Source organism: Lissotriton vulgaris, chromosome 8 (assembly GCF_964263255.1).
Source record: "Lissotriton vulgaris chromosome 8, aLisVul1.2, whole genome shotgun sequence".
NCBI classification, from domain to species: Eukaryota; Metazoa; Chordata; class Amphibia; order Caudata; family Salamandridae; genus Lissotriton; species Lissotriton vulgaris.
In genome coordinates, this window is record NC_141696.1 from 451,265,379 (window position 1) to 451,288,960 (window position 23,582).

A 23,582-nucleotide genomic window follows, 5' to 3' on the forward strand; every position below is an offset into this window, starting at 1 on the left:
TATGTGGACATTTCTTAACAGCCTATGGTTTCATGAGTTCAAAATGCACAGTTTGCAAAACAAGGGGTATCAACTAGTCTGTACATCCAGAGGCGACTGCCCCATTGCATTCTGATGCCAGGAATGATGCCAATAAAAAAGGGGTAAATACTATAAAGCAAGAGGACAGCATTTTGCGTTAATTCTTTTGTTGTCTGAAAATCATACTTTCAGACCCAGGCACTGTCATCTGTTTCAGTTGCACTCATTGTGGGTGGGTGTCTATAGGAGTCATAATTACCAGGGTGACTCAGAAACATTCAGGGGTTTCTCAGATTGGCAAGAGTCTGGTGGATCTATAAAAGATGTCTTCAACATATCTTGCAACCTCTTTCATTCCCTCCAAAGCCCTTGGGACAACTGTGTTCAGTCGTTCAGGCAAATTTAGGAGTTTCACTTCTGCTTCACCAACTTTAAAGTTCACCAGCCGCCACTGGAGGCTGGACAAGTCCATTTGAACTGATAGGACACATCGAAATTTTGGAAATGGCAGTCGCAGGAATGAATCTGAATTACAAATGGGGCCATGTCAATGAAAAGATACTGAAACTCTGCTCCAGAGTAACGTCAAATATGTGTAATCGAGCACATGTGATTCTCTGCAATTAGATGCTTTTGGAGCTTGACACTCACCTTTCAACTGTTGATTTATTGTCCAAGTTGGAAACTTTGTCTGGATTGACTTCATCATCTGGATTAGAACCTCTGTCCCCTGAGTAATGTGCTCTGCACTGTCCCAATCCCCTTTAACTGTGTGCCATTCTTTGTTGAGCTAAAACACAAGGCCATGTAGTTCGTATTACTTTCAGAAAACAACACAGAGGTTCATTGAAGATTAGAATCGTAACTGCGTTGCACTGATCTCGGCTCTCACCTGCATTAAGCCAAAATATTTCCCCCCAGCATCCATTCCATTCTTCAAGCTGGCGCCCACGTGAGACTCGCGGGAAATAATCGCAGCTATCACAGCTGGCTCTATACACAAGTTGTGAGCAACAATTCCAATAGTTACTTTGTACTTGCCCATCCTTTTGAAATCCGCTTCTGCCATTTGTAGTGATGCCACGTGCCCTACGACAAAGAAAGCAGTGAAATTAAATTAAAAGCAAAATACCCCTTTGACTTCTTTCATTGTTAAACAGGCCAATTAGCTTTGTAAAGCTTGATAATAACTACATTTTATTTTGTGAAAAAATAAGAGTGAAAACATAATAGGTGACGTTGTTTATTTATTCTGTTGCTAGGCATTACAATGCAATAGTAGTTTGCTTAAAATCATTATATAAGTCATTCACAGTGCACAAAGGTTGCATGTACATTTCATGGGCCCAGTTTAGCATAGTGTAAACTTACTTTACGTGTTATGACTCATTCACCATAGTGATCTCTACTGTCTCAAAATACAAGTTAGGCACAGTTAGGCATTAAAAACGTATACACCCTGTTATATTTCCGGGTTAGTCCCATGTAGCGAAGAAGCTTATTTCTTACATTGTCCTCACAAACTATATTTCCAAGCTGTGACATTTTGCATACATTTGCACGCACAACAATGTTAGATTAGTTTCTCTGAAAGTAAACTTGTTTTACCTCCAGCTTCGCGCAACATTATCACAACACCCTGAACATCATGTACAAGGTCTCGTTCCTTACTAGTTACAAATGTCATCACTATCTTCATCCACGGTGCGACAGGGCTATCTACACATCCACAACATCTCTAATCTATGCATATATCGCAAGGCTGCTTTCTATTATAAAAGATAAGCATCCCAATAGATTAGTAGAAGAGGTACTTCTGCTGACACCGAGTGTCCTAAGTAAATATAAGTTAAGGTACCCCCAATATAATTTTAGATCTAGAGGAGGGGGAAAATGATGAACTATATAGGAAGGAACCTCTAAACTGATCTATCAATTTTTTCACATGGATATCAAATCTCTATTTTTCATAGATGATGCACACATATCAAATTACCAACAAGTAAATGGTTTTCATTCTTTTAATTATTCTTAAAAGTAATTTCTTATTATTGCAAAACCAATCGTGCATGAAAATAGATTGAATTCTATCCTTACATCGGCAAAAACACCACAGAACAGGAAGCATCCCTATAGGTAAGATCTACAAACCCTTAGGATTTTTGGTACCGAGAAATATAACCAGGCAGACTTTTGATAAGTCTCTTACGTTGTTTTAGGAACCTGGAACCGGTTACATTAAAATGAAAAACTGAAAATTCCTAGGGAGATTGTTTACTTTCTTGCCATGAGTAAGTAGGCTTTCCATGTCCCGCTCCCCCTACTAGAAAGCTTGTTAAACATTCCCTGTGTATGCTTCCCCCATAGCTGCAATTCATATTTAAGAACAGCCAGCACAGATCACGATAGTCTCAAAAAGATCATATGACAGAACCCATGTAGGTATTGAATCAGAACTGTCACTTTTACTTGGGGCTTTTTTCTTGGTGGTATCTTAGCACGCATTTAAAATCATTGCACTTTCGGGTGTAGATTGTCTAATTCTTGTCTTTCAAGTAAATCGTTTGCTAACAGTGTTTCATCCGTGACTCCTAATCACTCTAGATAATATAAAGACTGAGACATTGTTTGAATATCCTCTGTTGAGGGTCACCCGTTTTCTTCATTAATTTTAGCACACTCTCTCAGAGTTCTAAATAAAATAGAGATGTTGTCCGTATAGCAAAGATGCAGCACACATACCTATTTTCCCATTAATTCGTTACAGATGTGAAGATCCCCCAGCTTTTATATGAATATCTGATTGTATATGTCGGCCCTGATGAAGGTGGTATAATTTGTTGTTCACCGAAACGTACGTAGGCCACATACATCTGAGAACCTTACCAAGGAGGACCTTTGGAAATCAGGATTAAACCAGAAAACAATATATGGGACTCATGCCATGCAAATAACAATGAACAGTGTTATATAGGGTCCTTGTTTCTTGGATGTTTTGTTGTTCTTTTCTCTTCTTTTTAGTAGTTTTTGCACCATTTGAGAGTGCGTATGCTTGAGAAGAATGGATGGTGAGCTAGTTTAGAATGAATAGACATTATGGATAATGTTTAAGAATTTTTTTTTAAACGGTCTATTGGGGGTGTTTTGATCTTTTGTGTATAATAAATGAGTCAAGTAATGTATTTTTACTTGTAACAAAAATGAGTTAAAAAAACTCAAAAAAATATTTCTGAATGAAATAATGCAATAATATGAAATTACTTTGAAGAATAATAAAAAGAATGAAAACCATTTACTTGTTGGTAATTTGATATGTGTGCATCATCTATGAAAAATAGAGATTTGATATCCATGTGAAAAATTTGATAGATCAGTTTAGAGGTTCCTTTCTATATAGGACACCGAGTGTCCTTGCATGCTGAGAATTCACCATGCAGCAAACTGACATTTCGTGAGGGGTGTCCAGTTCATGACAAAGAAGGGGTCCTTCACTCTATCCCATCAGGTAATGGGGTTGAATCGTCCCTTGTGCGGATTCTTTTATCTATACCTACAAACACTCTAGGTACACTCAGAATTGGGTTTCCATAGTAGGAGTACGCTAGATGACCGCACTGTTTATATGCCTGCATGTATACAATTGTTTAGCGCCATGGTAGAACTATATCTACTATTTACGCTGTTGGTGCTTGTAATCGCGTTTATCTGCTTCTGTCTACTAATCATTAGAGCACACATATTTTATACAAGAATAATGTTGGTTCAATAAATATTATTGAAAAAGTCCCACTGTGTATTCTCTGTATATTTCTCTGAGAATAAGGGAGTGTGAGTGACTAAGCGAAAGGTTCTGTACTGTTTCCATGATTCCTGAGGAATCAGGGTTGTCATGCTCAGTAGTTGCCAGAAACCATTTGTTCCCTGGTCGGTTTGGGGGCTTACAGTGGCACTCTGAGCTAGCTGGTCTATAGGCCAACATGTCCTGTGGGGGTCTCTGGAATCAGTCTTGACACCAAGTCCTTAGTTAATGTTGTCCGAACAATGCGCAGGTCCTACGGATTAGTAGAAACTACACGAAAATCCCCAAGAAAACATTACAGAACCACCCACCTTTCCTCCCAACTCCCAATATAGGCATCACCACACCTAATCAGTGATATCTGGTTACAAAGGAACAATTATTTTTAAGTTAAACAGCTTTATTAATTTTAAAGTAAAATATTGGAAATGTTTGGAGAATGACAAGACTTCAGAGTATGGATGACAAAGAGCCGATTTCACAAAATGGCATATTCTCAGAAGATAAGTCCCCAGACTCTAAAGTGATACAGGGAGTTCAATGAGGATGGCAAGAGCTATGAGCCATAGCCCCTACTCTGCTAAAGATAGACTGGAATATCAACAGGCTGAAATGTTAGAATCAAAGACATTGTTGAGCGCAACCCCTAAAAAGCAAGGGGACAGGGTATTACTGGCCTTTGTCAGAATTTCAATCAGAACGCACTTGCAGCTGCTGTGTGCATATCGGAGACAGAATGTAGCTCTGTATATTGAATAATTGAGAAAAATGTTTTATGGCCTCAGATTAGGAAGACTTGTTGTTACAGAAAATGGTCTACACCACACGTATGACGTGACATTTGAAACAGGGATATTTAGTTTCTGATCATACAGAGCTCAAACATAATAAATACACTAATTACTGATTGTGGACTTTAACATAATTGACCATCCAAGGCTCCTTAAATGAGGTTCTGTATTTAATATACATACAAATACAGGATCACATAGATATTTATAACTGGGAAGTCTATGAATATAATATGTCCTAAAGAAGGTGGTTTTACATTTACTCCACCGAAACTTGGCAACAAAAAAGCTTTTACATAATCCAATAGTACTTATCAAATGTACATGAACATGTATTTATATTTGTCTAGTGACATGAATTAATGGATATGTTTTTGTGATAGCTAATGCTATAGCTTGATTTATATATATATATATTTCTTCCTATGTACTAAATGATGAATGGTTTTTATGTGATTTTAAGTGTTTTTTGGATTTGTGATTGTTGTGTTAAAATTGATGAACTGATATACAATTGTAATACATATATTTGCTGCCAGATTTTATATCATTGAGGGGTTGGTTTCAGTGTTTAAAAAATATATTGTGCAGGAATTTATGTATGATTGTTTGACTGTCTGACAAGTTAGTACGACTACCTAGCAGAAGTATTTTTTTCTGAAATGTCAAAATACCATCATGCCTCTTCCCTCCATGTTAAGCAGACTTCTGTGTTACCCTGTCCCCTTTTCCTTTCCCTCATCTGTTTTAATTTATAGGCCACCTAGTGTACCAGTGTCTGGTTGTTTGTTTTGATTTGTTGTGCCTTTTTTGAATTATGTAATTCAAAACTATATAAATGAAGTGTGGAAAAAAATGCATTCAATTCGTTTGTCACTTTTAAATAATTAGCTAATAATTTCCCAGCTTTATTCATCCCTCAGTAATATTTGATTATCCTCTTTAATAAAATCCTACAAACACTAACTGTTATCATGTTATATAGTTCCTGTTTAGCTTTGACTAACATATGCATCACTGCTGTAATAAATATATTCCAGAAACAATGGAAACTCTTACAGAACCTAGCAAGTGCCTTGGTAAACATCATATCAGAGGAATTGTTAAATCTCCATCTATGACTGTTATTAACAATAACGTCCAGATCAAGAATAGTACTGGCTGGAGCAAGGTCAGAAAAATATAATGTTCTTATTACAGATTTAATTAAATTGGTAGTTGAATTTTGCTATTGATAATGCAATCTATTCTACTTTGAGAACCAGCAGCACGTAAAGACAATGTGTACTCTCTATATTGAGGATTTTAGATTCTTCAGTAATCCGTTTTCTTCTTACAAGTGCAGACTTAAAAGCCTTCTTTCAAGTCAAGATATTCCTATCTAGAAATGGGTGAAATATCTGATTATAACCACTTGCTAAAGCTTATCATAATTGTATTCAATGAATGTAATCTTAATGTCTTAAAGCTAAAGATTATTCTGAATAGGACCATAAATATTTAGGATAGATAAAAGTATTGGTTCGAAAAATACACTCTAGTTGGCAGAGGTATACACCCTGTCCAAGTACGGAGTGGGACCACCACTCTAATCATGGTAAGTCAGATACGCAACCTATATTCAACTGATTACAACTAACTTGACCCGTTGTTCCAATGACATATTCCTTGGTGACTTCAATCTCCATTGAGAAGACCCCTCTGGACAAGCAGGTCAACGCTATCAAAACCTTCCTAGCAGACCATTCCCTTATCCAAGCCACCATAAAGCCCACTCATTCCAAAGATGCTACACTTGACTGGATAATTTCTAAAGAGAAAATGATTGCATCTATCTCGATCACCCCTTGTGACTGGTCAGACCATCACATTATTACCTTACAAATTACCTCCGCTAGAAAGAAAACGTACTTGCAGCAATTCAAGCCTAAACACTGGATAAGAGACACGAAAAACCTCAACTGGAACAACCTAGCATCCTCACTGCTCACTACAACTCCACGATAACCAAAGTCCTTGACCCAGTAGCCCCATAAAAACTCAAAAGAATACCGGACAAAGACAAAAACCCATAGTTCAACGGAGCCCTAAATGAAGAGAGACATAAACTAAGATTAACTGAACGGAAATGGAGACAACATCCTTTTCCCCTCTAACTTAAACTACTTAGGAAATCTAGAAACTCCTATAACAAAAGTGTTCTACAATCAAACAAAGACTTCTTAAGATCAGAACTAGACAATGCCAAAAATAGACAAAAGAAACTCTTCAAATTGCTAATACAACAATCTAACAAACTGGCCAAAACCTCTCTCTTGCCTTCGAATTCACAGCTTAGTAGTGAAGAATTTTCATCATTCTTCACAGCAAAATCCAACTCCCTCCAAATCAAGCTAAAGACGGGAGCAACTAACTCATCTACTCCAAAGAACACACAAGTTGAAAATCCTAAACAACTTGATCTACCTTTGCCGAAAAATAACTCTCATTGGTCTACCTTCAAACTTTACAATCTCAGTGACATCAATAAAAACCTTAGCTACTATCAAACCCAATAAACACTTCACCAGCCCTGTCTCCTTAAACTGACTACCCCACATCTACCATATCATCGCCCCTCTCTTTACCAAAATCACCAATGCCTCGCTAGCGCAAGGTCACATCCTGGACTGCCTAAAAATTGGTCAAGTTACCTCTATCCTAAAAAAAACGACAGTAAACCCATCCAACATTAATAACTTCTGACCTATAACCAACATTCCCATGTTAACCAAGGTCCTGGAAAAACGTGTTCAGCAACAACTGAACCAACACATCATGGATTTCAAACTACTGAATGACTAACAATCAGGTTTCAGACCCCAGCATAGCACAGAAACAGTGATCCTGCACATAGTAGACGATTCCCTCCTCGCTCTTGACTGTAATGAAACCTGTCTCCTAGTCGTACTCGACCTCGACCTCTCCTCAGCCTTCGACGTGGTCAATTAACAAGCCTGGAAAACAGGATGGGTTTATATGGTACAGTCCTTCAATGGTTCAAATCCTTTCTGGAAAACAGAACGCAATCGTGCATGGTGAATAAAAATCTTTTTGCCGCTTCACCCAACCGACTAGGAGTACCACAAGGCTCTACCCTATCCCCAGCGCTATTCAACCTTTCTGTCGAACCACTAACCAAATTACTACAGCAGCCGAATATCTCCTACAACACTCAACTTTACATCAAGATCACTTCCACTAAAGAGATAAAGATGAGGAATCAAGCTCCCCCCCTAAAACCTTGTTGGAGATAAAGGAATGGACCAAGTTGATCACTGTTTTAAATTGCATGCCGACTGTGGTGGACTCCACCAATTCACTTTGAATTACACTGGATTAAAACCTTAACATGCAAACACACCTGTTGGCAAAAAATGCTCGCTTTCACCTCAGCTATCTCAGAAAAATTAAACCTTTCATTGAGAACTCTGACCTCAAAACTGCAGTTCAGGCTACAGTCATCTCAAGGTTGGATTACGGATATACGGGGCTTCCTAAAATCTCAACAGACCCTCTAAAAGCCTGTCTCAACGCAACAGCTAGACTCCTAACAGGATCTAGGAAATTCGACCACATATCGCCGCACCGGAAGGCTCTCAACTGGCTACCCTAGAAAGCTAGAATCCACCTAAAGATGGCCTGCATTACTCATAAAGCTCTTCACCACAATACCCCTCAGTACCTAACCCAGAAATGTACTTTATCTGGAGGAAACAGACACTCCAGGAGCTCCAACAAGCTATTCCTGAAACCCTCTCCCTTCTGTAAGAAAAAAACTTCTGACAGAGCTTTCTCCGGAGCTGCACCAAGGAAATGGAACTCACTACCTCTGTGCATTAGGAAAATCTCCTCTACACCACTTTTCAAAAGGGAAGCAAAATGATTGCTGATGAGCAAATTCCTTCCTTACTTCCACACTTGCCTCACTGTATGGGGCTCGACTACCACACCAGCTATTACACTTACTGGCAAGGCACTGTACCAGTCTACTACCTCCAACTTGATTCTATACTCCCCTTAATGACACCTTCACCTCTATGACTTACTCGTACTCGAACCTGTTCCTACTGCTCAGAACAAATCATCTCTATTACCATTTCTGCTAACCTGTTAAAATTGTTTTGATACTTTCTCTGCTTTGTTTTTGCAAAAAGTTTATACTTATTCTGCTTTGTTTTGTAAAGCGCTATGATACCCTATTCTGGGTCATGTCCACGCTTTAGAAAACTATAAAAATAAAAAAATGAATAAATAAATTAACCTGTACTCAGCCTCTGGTTGCCTGGCATAGAGCAGTCCGACTTAAATTAAGAGGCAATGTGTAAAGTATTTGTGCAACATTTAAACTACAGTAACAGTGGAAACACCACAAAAAGACTCCACACCAGTTTAAAAAAATTGAGAATATTTATCTAGTTAAAAGAAGACCAAAACGACAAAAATCCAATCAGTAAAAGTTGAGATGTGCATTTTTAAGGAATAAATGCAAACACAGTGCTTTTCAATTTATTAGCATTTTTACAATGCAAGAAGAATAGTTCTCACAATGTTCCTAAATACAATTGGTCGTGGCTGGTCTCTCTAAACCATGGAGAGCCACACCACTCCACTCTGTGGTCCTTCACAGAGGTTACTGTAGGAAGCTGGCTCTGTATATACTATACCAAAAAGAGATATAGTGTGCACATAGTTTAGTGAGTCCCCAAAGGTGTAGCAGAGGATAAAGTAGATAATACCTTACTCTCAATTTAGTGGTAGCTGGGCCGAGCAGCTCGGCTGAGCAGTTAGGCTTATCAGAGGGCAGTGTGAATGCATTTGGTGGGCATACTCATACAAGGCAGGAACACACACTCAATGACTGAGTGCAGGCCAATGTTTGTAAAAATATTACTTTAGTTACTTTCATTTTAGCAACCAAGTTGAACTCAGCTACAGGTAAGTCGAATTTTCAATTATGCAATACTTTTTTAGTTATTATTGGCAAAAGGTTTGTGTAGCATCAAACAATACTTTTCATGTACATGAAATGCTTATCAATTTAGAAAAAAATACTTTGTATTCAGGATCAACTCTTAGTTCAATACAGTGAGAGACCAATGCAATCCTATGGGAGGAAAGACAGATGAATAACATACAGGTAAGTAAACGGTTTTGAGATTCAGCCTCCGGGTGTTTGGGTCAACACTGGGAAATGTTCAGACCAAGGTAGGTACTGCACCACCAGCGGCACTGGGATGGCCAGGTGCAGAGGTTCCTATGGAGACTGGGGGCACCTCGAAGAGGCACCAGTAGCAGGTAAGTACCTGTGTTTCAGGGACACATGCCCTGGGGGTTGAGGTCAGCACCGGAGGGGCCACCAAATAGCACTGAGAATGCACCACCACCAGCCAGATGCAGAATGCAAAGGAGGTGTTGGGTGCCCTGTAGAACGCAATGGTGATCCTCATTCCAGACGGCTGGCTGAAAGAATCTAATGACTGGTGAGGTAAGTTACTTAGTGGGGGGATTAAGGGAGACTGTCAGTTGGGCACTTCAATGCCTGAGGGCAGCAGGTGCAGGGGTGTCTTAAGACATTGGGGTTCTCTCACCTTATTCGGTCGTGGTCGGGGGGACTCTTCAGGATGAGATTGCAGGCGTAATGGGGAAGGTCAGGAGAGGTTGTCCAATGCTGGATCCCAGGTCAGGATCACCGGGGAGACGTCACTGGGTTGGTGGGCCACCTGGACTCGTTCCGTAGGCATCTGGTGCAGAGTGGTGCAAGTGCCGCGGATCCACCTGGATCCGGAGTCCTTGTGTTAGTTTCTTGCTGGACAAATCCAGTGTACATGGGAGAAAAGTCTTTGTTAAACACAGCTCAGGCCTCCGGGGTTCTTGGAAGATGTGGCTGCAGACCTCGCTGGCTGCTTGGAGCAGGGTCGCTGGAGGAGGTGGCAGGTCTGTAGGGCTGGGGCCAAGTAATTCATTGTCTTCTTCTCCACTGCTGCACAGCTCTTTGGTCCTTCTTCTTCATAGGACATCAAATCTGAGGAACAGGGTTCAGGGAAGCCATTAAATACTAAATTTAAGGGTGTTACTGAGGTTGGGAGGCAGTAGCCAATTCTACTGTTCTCTAGGTTGACTACACCCTTTAGGTGCCCCCTCACTTTGGGGAGAGGGGCACGTCTCTATTCCTATTGGGTATCATTCTCCAAACCAAGATGGATTCTTTTGAAGAGAGGGGTTCACCTCAGCTCACAGCCACCCTAGGGGTGTGCCTAGCCAGTGCGAACACTCCTACTCTCCTTGAAAATGTTTCCCCCTGTCCTGCTGCCAAAAAGTGGGGCTGGGAAAGGGGGATGAGCATCTCCAGTAGTTGGAGCTTCCCAAATCAGCATAACACAAGTTGAGCGTCGTTGAGGCTCCCAGTCACGTTTTGCTGTTCCTGCAATGGGGAGGTGTTAAGCCCCTCCACCCAGAGCAGGCTTTGTTTCTGACCTCCAAGAGTGCAAAGGCTTTAAGCCCATGAGGTCCGAAATCTGGCTGGTGGTGGCTGGCTGGCTGGCAGAGACCAGTCAGCCAATACACTAGAAGCTGGTTGTTTTTCAGGGGGCATCTTCAAGATGTCCTCTGAGAGTATTTTATAAAAAAAATCCAACAATAGCATCAGTTTGGGTTTATTATGTTGAAAAGTTTGATACCAAACTTCTCAGTCTTCAGTAAAGCCATCATGGAGCTGAGGAGTTTTTGTTGACAAACTCCCAACCCATGTACTCAAAATGGCTTCACTGCACTTACAGTGTCCAAGAATGGACTCAGATATTGTAGGGGCATACTGTTCATGCAGCTATGCACTCGCCTGTGGTATAGTGCACCCTGCCTTAGGGCTGTAAGGCCTGCCAGATGGGTGACTTACCTATGCCACAGGCAGTGGTGTGTAGGCATGGTACCTCGGAATGTGTGCCATGTCGACTCTTTTAGTTTAGATACGCCAAAACAATCGTAGCTTGCAATGGCAGTATGTGTGTGGCTGGTGTGGTGTCCTTTAGGGTGGCACAATACATGCTGCAGCCCTAAGGGACTCTTCCTGGTCACAAGGCCCTTGGTACCACTGGTACTTTTTACAAGGAACTTATATGTGGGCCAGAGGTGGGCCAATTGTGGAAACAATGGTACCGTTTAGGGAAAGGGAAAGAACACATGCCATGAGAACCTGATTGTCAGGGACCCAGGGCACACTCAGTCAAAGTGCATCAGATAGCTGGCAAAAAGTGGTGGAGTTACTGCAACAGAAACACACTTTGAAACCGAAACCCACTTTCCTACTGTTACCACCTGGTATCTGAAACAGGTAATGACCCAGAGCCCCTGCTGAGGATGAGGATTTAAGGGATCAGTCAGGCAAGAGGCAGGGTTGATTTGTGCTGTGTGCCCCCCTCCCAGGTCCCACTACAACACAGTATCTTGTGGAGATGAGTTGAAAAGGTTGGCTAACTCCGAGAGATGGTGCCGATGTAGGAGCCAGGTGTTGTCTGTGGGCTTTGGAAGTGTGACCAGCGTCCTCATGTGCTGTTGTCTTCTTTGAAGGGTAGGCAGAGACGACTGACAATCCTTGTGTCGCTGGTCCGCCCCTGGTTACAGGGGCAACATGTCGCTGAGAGAGAGCTGTGCTGGATGACGCTACCGTGACTTCAAGGGAGATGTGCTGATCTCATCTAACTCGGTGCACTGGATCTTTTTGTAGTAGATGAACTGCCAATCAGGACTGGGATGTTCACGGGGCCGATTCCTTCAAGTGAAGAACGTTCTGTGTAGCAGAATGCACTGGCAGTCAGACACGCTCTGATCCTTGTCCACGGCCAGCTGCTGGACTCACAAATGACAGGGTCTTACAACAGTGGCCAGGAGGCAAAATCTTTGATGGCCATGAGATTTCCTGAACAAGGGGAAAGCCATCAAGCCCTTGGACTCACTCTAAGCTTAATCCTTGGTCCTTAGCAGTGCAGAGATGAGCAGGCATCAGGGCAGCAGGGAAGTAGTTCTCAGAACAGTCAATCACAGCAGAGTGGCAATCCTTCAGCACAACAGTCTTTACACCAGCAGAGTTCTTTCCACGTTCAGTAGTGTACTCATTTGGTATGGTCAAAGCCCTGGCACTTATACCCAAAAGTGCCTTTGATGTAAAGGGTGACTTCGAAGGAACCTTTTGAAGTGCACAAGGATCCCTTTCAGCCCAGCCCTGACTTCAGACTAACAGAAAGGGGTAAATCAGCCTATTTGTGTGTGATAGCAAGACACCGCCTATTCAGATGTAAGTGTGAGCCACTCCCCTCAGCCCATGAAAGCTATCAGAATGCAGATGAATCTCCTGTCACACCCAGTGCTTTCTGTATTGTGGCTGTCTAGAGGGAATGCCCAAAGTGTAGCTATCACCTAGCCCAGATGTGTATTGGAGACAGGCTGCAAAGCACACAGTTATAAGCATAGAGAAACGTCCACTTTATAAATGTGGCATTTCTAAAATAGTAATGTGAAATCCAACTACACTAGTAAGGAGGATTTATCATTACCATTCTAAACATAAAAAACATGAAAAAGCTATTCCTTTCTGATCCGGAGTGACTACTTTAAAGTATATAAGGGAATTCCCAGTGCTAACCTATGAGAAGAGTAGGGCTTACTGCAGAGACAAATTAGATAGGCTGTTTGTCACTACCAGTACTTGCAAAACATTAAAGTACATGTCCTACCTTTTATTCACACAACACCCAGCCCATAGGGCTATCTAGGGCCTACCTTAGGGTGACCTATGTGTAATAAAAGGGGTGTTTAAGGCTTGGAAAGAAGTTTTGAATGCCAAGTAGAAGTGGCAGTAAAATGCACAGAGGGGTTATCTGACAATAATTGCGATACAAAAGGCTGTAAAATATCCTTTTTTTTAACAGACTAATTAAACAGCTTGTAAATGAATCGTATGGTTACTTCAAAATATATCAGAAATTATTAAAGAACTTTTTTTTGTAATTCAGAAGTGTGATGCAAAAAAAGATTTACATAGGAGCAAAACAAATCACAACACTTTACTTGGTGATGTGCAAATGACAAATATTTGCAGAAACTTGATATCCAGACATGGTACAGTATATAGTATTAAAACCACTTCATTGGGATATACTGTGGGCATTTCGATATAAAATCTGCTGATTTCAAAAGGCAGTGCACTGCTATCTCATGCTTTAATTGTGTATTTATTAAAAGTGACAGTTTTTAAACATGAGTTCAGAAACATTTCTGCCCCTGCACTGATTACAATGCAGTTAATGAACTGAGGCAAGTCAGCGGTCATGTATATCCTATATGTGGCAAGATTTGTATTGTATATGGAGCAAATGTTTAGTCTATTAAACCAAACAAGAGTTTTATGTACAGAAGACTTGCATATTCGTAGGTGATCTTGTATGTGATAAAGAAGAAAATGGCGTCTCCTTGAATTAAAATACTTGCCTAGGATCATAGAATTTGAAACCAGTTTATAGGTCAATAGAATTATAATTAGGTCGAGAAATATTTTTAAGTCACTAGACCTGCAGGTCTAGTAACATTTTTAGGATTTTTCGAGGACTGTGTAAAGGTCATTCATCTTCCAACTTCTGATACTTAAGTGGTGCATTTTTTATATCACTTGCTCTCTGTTCCATTTACCCTACTCATTTTTCAATATCTATAGTTTCTACGAAGAACATTGAACCAGCACAGAATATACCAAACCCTCTCCACTCCTGTGATACTTGTAAGGGAGAGCTTTCCTTTGTCCGGGACAGTGAGCGATGAAAACAGCTTATTATTCAGGACATAGGCGAAACCAATGCCTTACCAATGCTTGTTATTTGCTGGAGTTGCCGTGGAGAGGTTTTGTGGTATGTAACTAGTAAGACCAGACTAAGTTAATTGTGTCGTAACATTTTCAAGTTATAACTGACTTTAGCGTCCCTACTGAAAGATGGAGATTTCATTTCTTGCCCAAACAGTGAGTTCATTGTATTTTCAGTTCATTTAAATTAGGCAAACCAAGGTAATTAGGCAGGAACCTCTTAAAAATGTAAAACATTTGATCTCCCCTCAACTTCTTTGAGAATGCCTTAAAGTGCTAGATTATTACAGTGATTATTCATTTCTGAGTCCTCTATTTTCTTGTTCGGTAAAGGTCATTCTTCTTCCAACTTCTGATACTTAAGTGGTACATTTTTCATATCACTTGTTCTCCGTTCCATTTATGCTACTCATTTTTCAATATTTATAGTTTCTAAGAAGAACATTGAACCAGCACAGCATATATGCTTCTTAAAACTTAATGGAAATAATGTTTAATGGGCAGGCTATCTAAAAGAAACGCATCCCATGCACCGTAAAACTGACTTATCAGTACAGAAATTGTGGAAGAGTTGCATTGAACTGCATATTTTAAATTTGTTGCATCCACTTGTCATTATTTATTACAAAGAGACCATATTATGTTTATTGGCTTCATAAGATTAATCAGAAATATATATAATTGGGAAGTACTGATTTAAAATGCAAATGTCCCCAAATAAATATTTCAGAAACACTTCACAAGATATTATTAAATCATACACAATAAGTGTATTCATTCCATTGTGAGTGTATGATATTTTGCAAAGAAAAAGGAGCTGTTTGGGCATTTCCCAGTATTTTTCCTGATGTTAGAAAAACATAGTAGGCTACACTGACAAAATGGGAATTGTAGGTTATAAATCTCAAATTAAAAGCTGCTACTAAAAATGGGTCAGGAGCAATGTGAAGTAAGAAAGTGTAATATCAATGGTCATTATGGACATGCTCCACAGCATTTTTTATTTTTTTTTATTTTTGAAAACCTTTATTTGTGTAGATGGTTGCAGACAAATACGGGCCTACAACCCAGAGGCCGGCCACAGAACAAACTGGAAAGCACCAATATCAATAAAAAGTACGGAATGGTTACGCAAAACTGCACAATGCTGCGAGTCCATAATGCTAACTGAGTGTAACCCCCCGGCACAGGATCACAGAAGGTTAATTTTATGTTAAAGAATAAAGGATCGGTTGTATAATAAGCATCCTGGTGCACATGGCGGGGAACAGGACCAACAACATTATAATAGGGAATCCATAGATCTGTCATCAGAACAGTCCAAAGCGTTCAAGCCATAGATGCCCTTGCAATTCTTCTTCAGTCAGTGTCCACCCGCAACCTCATGTGCCCAAAGACAAGCAGAACATCACTCACATGAAAATCAAATTATCAGTGAGACGGAGAATTTGCAATCATTATACAGCCCAACCTGGAGAGTAAAAGAAAACGAAAAAACTACAAAAAAGGAAAAGGGAACTCCACGTTACTGTACCCGCCCCACGGCGATAATGGTGATCAACAATCCAGACAGCAAACATTCTTAGGGGCGGGGCGGCTAAGTCAGGGTACGCAGAACCTGAAAGTACCACATTATATAGGAATACCCAAACCTCCCCCCCCCAGGCACTCACCCCGCGGGAATCACGCACAGTCATGGAGACCCAAGAAAAGGACACAAAAGAGCCATAGAAACAAGTAACTATCTAATAGACCCCAATCCACCCGCCCCACCCTGCACCCATGCAGAAGGCTATGGCCTACCCCTCCCAGCAGCGTGCCTGTCGTCCTAAACATGAACCCGAAATATAGAATGAGATAATATAGGGAAATGGAAGAAAACAGATAAAAAGGGAAAAAGGAAAGCCAGGGGGGAAGATACCATGTAACAAGGCGCACGACCCCCACCCCCCGCCCATACAAACAATTAGTGCAGCCCAAAACGAAACTGGCATGTTTTTCAGGTAGCCATACATAGTAAGGATTCGACAAATTATCTCAATTTGGGGCAGTCCATAACTCCGTGCACCAAACAGCAGTCCTCCGTATTAAAAACCAGGCTCACCCCTGTCCTTTTTTAGCTATCGCCACGATGTATGTCAAAGTAGCGGGCATAAAACAAAGCGGAGAGAAAAGGCCGTTGAGCAGCCGCTGAACGGCCAATGGAAGCAACCCATGAGATCTCCTCCGCCGACGGTAATGCAAAAGCTGTTTACGGCAGTCATGTACATCAGTGTCAATGATCCCCAGCAAATCTTCCCGCAGGCGAACCAAGACATCGCTACCCCCACCAAAATGCGGGAAACAAACAGCAACCACCTCGGGCCCATCCGCATCTCTGAGGGACGGCCCGGGAGCAATGGCGGTTACCACATTGTCTTGCACACAAGAATCCCGGGCCAAGGTCACTTGCCAAATCTTCAGCGCTCGTAGGACGTCGCCAATCGTGGGTTCACGCTCCCCAGTGCAGGCCCCATCACAGTACAGAGGTACAGCATCGACATTCCACAGCACACGGCATCAGTCGCCATTTTGCGTACCGCGCCGTCTTTTTGGAACCAACTCCTGGGGGGACCCGCCGGCGCCACCGCTCCGCTGGAGCCACTCTCCGCCACCGAGCGATGGAATTCGGAATGGCCGGGCAGGGCAACAAGGGGGGGAGCCACCAGCACGGTGTCCCCCACACACAACTTGCCGCACCTCACCTCTGGACCACCGGACTGTAGTCCCAGGCGCGTTCAGTTGCCTCCGGCTTTTTCGCACAACTGTCTCCTCCGGCCGGTCTCCATCCTCCACCCGAGGCCGCCACCGACACCGTCTCGCCGGCTACTCGCTGAAGGCAAGGCCCCGGTCTCCACACCACAGAAGCCGCACTTCCTGGGAGGACGCCGCTGTGGACCCACTGACCGCCGGAGCCACCAGGACGGGTGGTAAGTATCAGCAGACCTTCATCTATAAAATGTTATCGTTTTTGGGCAGGATGGGCGGCAGGATAGATGAGTTTGGGCAGGGAGGCCGGCGGAGCCGAGCTACCATGCGGCCATCACGATGTCGAGCTTGGCTCCTCCCCTCATGCTCCACAGCATTAAGCAGAAGACACTTCCAAACACTTACAATCAGTGTTTCATTTGAGCTGGAGGTTTCCAGTGCTCGGGACTGGCACGTAATTGTTAACACTGGCACTTATGACAGTCTGCCACATGGTGGCAGTCTCTAACTTAGAGATAAGCACAAAAACAGTTATTTATTAATTCATTATACATTAAAAACAACGAATACCTCCCACCCACGCAATTCTTATATCTGTGGGGCATGGAATAGTCTGACTGTCACCATTGTAGGAGTGTGATGGTTAGCAGTTGTGTTGGTATTATCATTGACAGTGTTAGTAGGGGCAATGGTTGGAGCGAGATGCAGTGGCCTCCAGTCTAGGGCCCTGGCACTCATTTTGCTACTAATTAAGCATTGTTTAAATGTTGTTAGTAGAGGTTTCATAGGTCAGCCAAAAATAATTTTCTATAGTGGACTGCAGTGCCTCTCGCTACTAGAGGTACCTGAAGGCAGACACTAATTCTTTTCTGCAGCAGGCTGCAGTATTTTAGGTCATTGCTGCTGTGAGGTCCTTTGATGTACTTGGCCCTTTTTGCAGGGTCATTCCTGAAACTTTTTGCCTCCCTCCTGTATTTTGTCTGACCTCTTTTTGTTGGTTTTATGACTCTGGGCACTTTACCACTGCTGATCAGTGCTAAAGTGCATATGCTCTCCCTATTGTAAATTGATGTATGGATTAGTGACTCCGTGATAGGCTGGTTTGGTTTACTTGTCAGACCCTAGTACAGTGCACTGCCTGTACCCAGGGCTTGTAAATCAAATGCTGCGGGTGGGCTTGCAACACTGGTTGTGCCACCCTCAGAAGCAGCCTGTAAAGTGTGTCTCAGGTCTGCCATTGCAGAGCCTGTGTGCAGTCTGGTACTGCCATGTTGACTGGGCAAGTGCACCCACTTACCAGTCCCTAAACCTTCCCTTGTCTGCATATTAGTCACCCCTATGCTAGGCCCAAGGACAGGATGCATTGTAGGTAAAAGGTAGGACATGCCCTGGTTGTGGCATGTCCTAATAGTCAATTTCAGCCATTTTCGGTCTTTACTATTGCAAGCTACCGGTTCCCCATAGGTCAGAATGGGCAGTTTGATTATAACATCTTATAATCCTAACTGACTCGGGGAACTAGCTAGAAATTCGAGTTTATCATGCCTGAACTCAGAATGATAAAATACATCTTTTAGTGAATTTGGTTTTAAAATTCTGTGTTTGAAAATACCACTTTTAGAAAATAGGAATTTTCTTGTCTAACCATCCAAGCCTGCCTCTGCTAGGTTGTGTATTCCTTGTCTAGAGTTTGAGTGACAGGGGCTGGGGGATTCCAAGAGACAGGATGAGTCAGCACAGGGCTGAATAGAGAGATCTGCATGCAGATGGTAGGTAGGAGTTGCACAGGGAGAATAGGGCTGTGCCTTCCCTCCACAATGCAGGCTCCACCTCCTATGGTGCGTCTGATGTCCCTGGCCTACACTGTGAAAGGAAAGAAGGAGTCCTGTCAATAAGGTGCTCCAGGACTGACCAGAAAACCTCTCTGTCTTCAGAAAATGAGGATAAAAGGGGGGACCCAGACCCCAGAACTTTAGATCACTCTTGGGAAACAATAAGAAACCTTTGCTGAGGAGAGGATCCAGCGAGACTGAGGAGAGACTATTCCTAAGCTTGAGGGATTGGCCCTCAGTTGTTGCCTGACTGCCAGACAGGAGAAAGGACTTTGTGCTACTTTCATTCAACTTGTGAAGTACCTCCAAGGGCTTGAGATAGAGCTTGCCTCCTGCTGAAGTCTCAGGGACAACAGACTTTACTCACCAGCTCCCCAAGAGTTCTTTGGAAGTGCCTGCAGTTCTGTTGGGCTTTCTGAGGGACTGCGTGTCGCAAGGAGCTGGAAGCACAACTCACAAAGAAGCAGCGTGTTAGGCTTTCTGATGGACTGCGTGTCGCAAGGAGCTGGAAGCACAACTCACAAAGAAGAAGCATGTCGCTGCCACTGTCGCTTCACATGGCAGAAGCGCCTTACATCGCTGGAGAAGAGGATTTGCGTCGGACCAAAGGCTGCCGCATCATCGGAGAGGTGTGTCACCGCTGCAGCCACTGTCTTCGCATCGCTGGGAAAGCGTGTCACCGCTGCAGCTGTCGCATTGTTGCCGAAGCGCCTTGCATCGCCGGAGAAGAGGATCAACGTTGTATAAGATGCCGCCGCATCACCGGAAAGCTTATCGCAGGGCCTGTCGCGGCTCAGAAGAATTGTTGAGTTGGTGCATGGCCGTTGGGCCTGCACACATCGTGTCGCATCAGGGAGAAGACACCATTTTTGTTCATTGCACCAGATCTTTATCGCATCACAGCGCTGCTGGTCACATCGCCACAGAAGTGCAGTAAGAAACAGACGCATCACCTCACCACGCCGATAAGAACCGATGCGTCCCCTACACATCAGTAGGGACCCGACGCATCACCGTTCTTGCATGTAAGGAACCGACTCATCACCTTCTCTGCAACACTTTCGTTGTATAGCGTTACGCATCCAAAGGTACATTGAACTCAAAGTGTTGGATTTTACATCTTAAGAGAACTAAGCTAATTCTACCATCTTTAAGTACAGTATTGTGGATTTTTGTCGTTTGTGGTCTTGTGTTAAGTCTACATAAAAATACTTATTTTTATACTACAACTTGTGTGGTGTTCATATGTAGTGTTGTCACTGGGTTAATTTGAATTTTGAAATTTGAAAGGGTATTTATAGAGCGCAAACGGTCGCTCCGGAGGGAGCATCATGGCGCTGAAACAACCTGATGGCCTAGTCGTTGACTTAATGTATGTGTTCACAAATGCTTTACACACTGCCTCTGAGATAAGCCTTCCTGCTTGTGCCAAGCTACCAAGGGGGTGAGCAGGGGTTATTTTAGGAGTGTACCCCCTTATCCTGACTAGACAAAAGGGTCCCTATTTGGACAAAGATACCTACCTCTGCCAACTAGAGACCCCCAAATCTAACATCCCTGAAGTCAGAAACCAATCATTTCTGTAGCTTGCTGCAGTATGATAGGGTGTTACTAGCAGCTGCGTCTTCTCCGCTAAGGGGGAGGAGGGTCCCCTTACTGCATTTCGAGCAGTGAATAGAAGAAAAAAAAATCTTTTTTTCCAGTTTACAGGGCTGGGCTTAGCTGTGTCACAGCCAGCAGGGGGAGGAGTGGTGGGCACTTAAGTGGGCATGACTGCTTGGCCGGCCGTTTTGGCCTGCCCAAACAGTCATTTGCACTTCGAAAATTCCCCAACAGGCTGTAATGCACAGCCGGATGAGGAACACGCAAAGGCTCCCACTGCCTGTCTGAGCTCTGAACTTCGGCTCTCAGACCAATCACAACGCTGCATTGCAGTGTTGTGATTGGCTGGGGGAGCCTGTTTGTGAGAACAACGTGTCATGTCTTCCCGCCTGACCCTGTCGAGGGACAGGACAGGCGGACAGGAAACGGGAACCGGAAACGACACGCACAGGATATGGTAGTCTGTAAGCTAGTATGCTACTAGCAGGGAATAAAGAAGCACGCATATAACGTACCTGTGCCTCGGTGTGTTTTTCTTAACGAGCGCTGCGACATTGGCGACGAGGGTGGGATCATCATTAACCCCACACGCAGCACCATCGCTCAGCCACCCTGTGTGGCCGACCACCGAGCCCTGCAGCACCAATCCTGGCCGCGCGGAGAAAGAGCGCGAAAGTCGAGGTGCATCCAGCCGTCCGCCGGAAAACCAGAGAGCGTATGCCAGAGCGCTACTCTGTGTGTGGCCAGAGACTGCCGGCCGAGTGAAGGACAAGCGCGTGTGCCGAGCGCTGCCATCGTGTGAGCCTACGAGCTGCCTGCCTGCAGAGAACTGGAGCGCTGCTCCGTGTGCGTCCGGACCCCACCCCCGCCTGCTGAGGAGGACACTGGCTGCCGGTAACGAGCACGAGCGAACGAGCGCTGTTACCAGGCAACCCCTAGAGTCGAGCGATCGGCTCCTCTTAGCGCCGCAGCGCCGGAAGCAGCCCCAGACACCCAAGAGAAGGTGAAGAGGCCGGCCAAACGAGAAAGTAAAGGAAAATAAATACTAGGGTGAGTCTAACCCTGCAAGCTGCCCAGCGCGCCCTGCCATTCATATATACGGGCCCCAGCCAGCACGAGGGAGTCAAGAGACCACGAGGGGAATCAGAAAGAAAGACCCCATGTCCCGAGTGGCGGCCATCTTGGGGTCAGGCGCCAGTGCATAGCACAGACCACACACCTTCGACGGCGGCCATTTTAAGGTCAGACACCGTCCAAAAATCAATACGCTGGTTGCAGAACAAGACGAAAAACGCAAGCCCAGGACACAGAAGGGCCCCAGAACGAAAGAAACAGATCAGGATTGTACACAATCCAATCATACAGGGTCAGCTAATTACAAATGTCCGATACAAACCCGGACAGCTCCTCAGAGGTAAACGACGGAGCAGGAACAGCAAACACAGGAGAACCAAGCACAGGAAGCACAGGAGGCCCAACCCCTCCGGTCAACAACGCGCCCACGATGGCCACCAACCCTATTGGAGCATCGTTCGTGCGCCAACCACAACCACTGCCACTAACGCCAGGAAACAGTATGGGCCCGACGTGGAAAACGTGGAGTGAGGACTTTAAGGACTACATGATTGGGTCCCAAACAAAAACTAGTGGCCCTAAGAAACTTGATAGGCCCGGACATAGCACAAATCATCAAAGAACTACCTAACGCAGCAACTGCCAACTACAATGAGGTAAAAGTTGCCCTTGATCGGCGCTTCCTTCACAAACGCAACGTAGACTACGAGCGTCACACATTCAACCTAGCAGCACAAGAGAAAGATGAGTGCATGAGTGATTTCATCATGCGCATTAAAAGACTGGCGCGATACTGCGACTTCGATAATTTCAAAACGGAAGATGCTTTGAGACTCTGCATCATCGACGGATGCCAATCTGAAACCCTCCGCAGGAGACAAATAAAGAAACCATGCACACTAGAGGAGATTGAGGAACTAACGAGGATCAATGACCAAGCAGAAGACTACGCCAAGCGAATGGGGACACAGAAATCATCAGACAGGAAAGACCAGGCTCTGCGAGTCTAGGCACACAGCTCTTCCAGGACCTCCAGACACACGTCAAAATCTCACAAGTCTCACACCACCCGGAAAACATCGTCCAAGCAGAGTTCACGACACACAAAATCCACAAAGTCTGCGCCCACCTGCTACAGATGCGGACAAGACTACCCACACTCGGGACAGTGTCTAGCGATAGGTCAGAGATGCCACCGCTGTGGAAGAGATAACCACTTTGAAATCGCATGCCAGGCCAAGCAGCCACACCACAAGTCATCCGTCAAAAGACATGACACACGTCATCATGCTAGAGCAATAGAAGAGAGAAGAAGTTGGTCATCCAGCTCATCAAACTCCAGCGTCCAGTCAACATACTCCCAGCAATCCAGAGGACGATCCGGAAGCGGCCACCGCACCAAGCATTATGCGACTGGATCATACCGGTCACATAGAGACACGTCCAGTGAGTCATCTTCACACACCCCACGTCACAAGACAGTGATGAGTATATCTGCATGGTCTCAGACCCAGACCGATTGAAGCGATATCCAAAGCTTGACATACTGATAGGCGACCACCCGGCCAAATTTGTCCTAGATTCCGGAGCCTCTCTGAATTACATCTGCGCCCTAGAGTACCACAACATGAAGCAGAAACCTAAACTGGAACCAGCTGCCATTCGCATATTCACATGGATGTCACGCAAACCACTACTTTGCCTGGGTCGTTTTCCTACCACCCTCACATTCAAGGATCGGAAAATCGACGCCTACATACATGTGGTAGAGGGGCCAGATGCCGCAGACTGCCTGCTAAGCTTACCCACGGCAGAAAGACTCAAAC

The 23,582-nt window shown here is 43.8% G+C and overlaps 1 protein-coding gene across 2 annotated transcripts in view; it reads right to left on the reverse strand.

Moving 5' to 3' along the window:
* The window catches only part of LOC147697167 (lysozyme g-like), a 194,687-nt gene that overhangs the window by 32,149 nt on the left and 138,956 nt on the right, over nucleotides 1–23,582 (reverse strand). For both annotated transcript variants that reach the window (XM_086933304.1, XM_086933303.1), the window contains 2 exons: nucleotides 914–1,110; nucleotides 673–811 (listed from right to left, as the gene is read on the reverse strand). In XM_086933304.1, coding sequence (XP_086789430.1) covers nucleotides 673–811; nucleotides 914–1,110 — 336 coding nt within the window. The remainder of the gene's footprint in view (nucleotides 1–672; nucleotides 812–913; nucleotides 1,111–23,582) is intronic.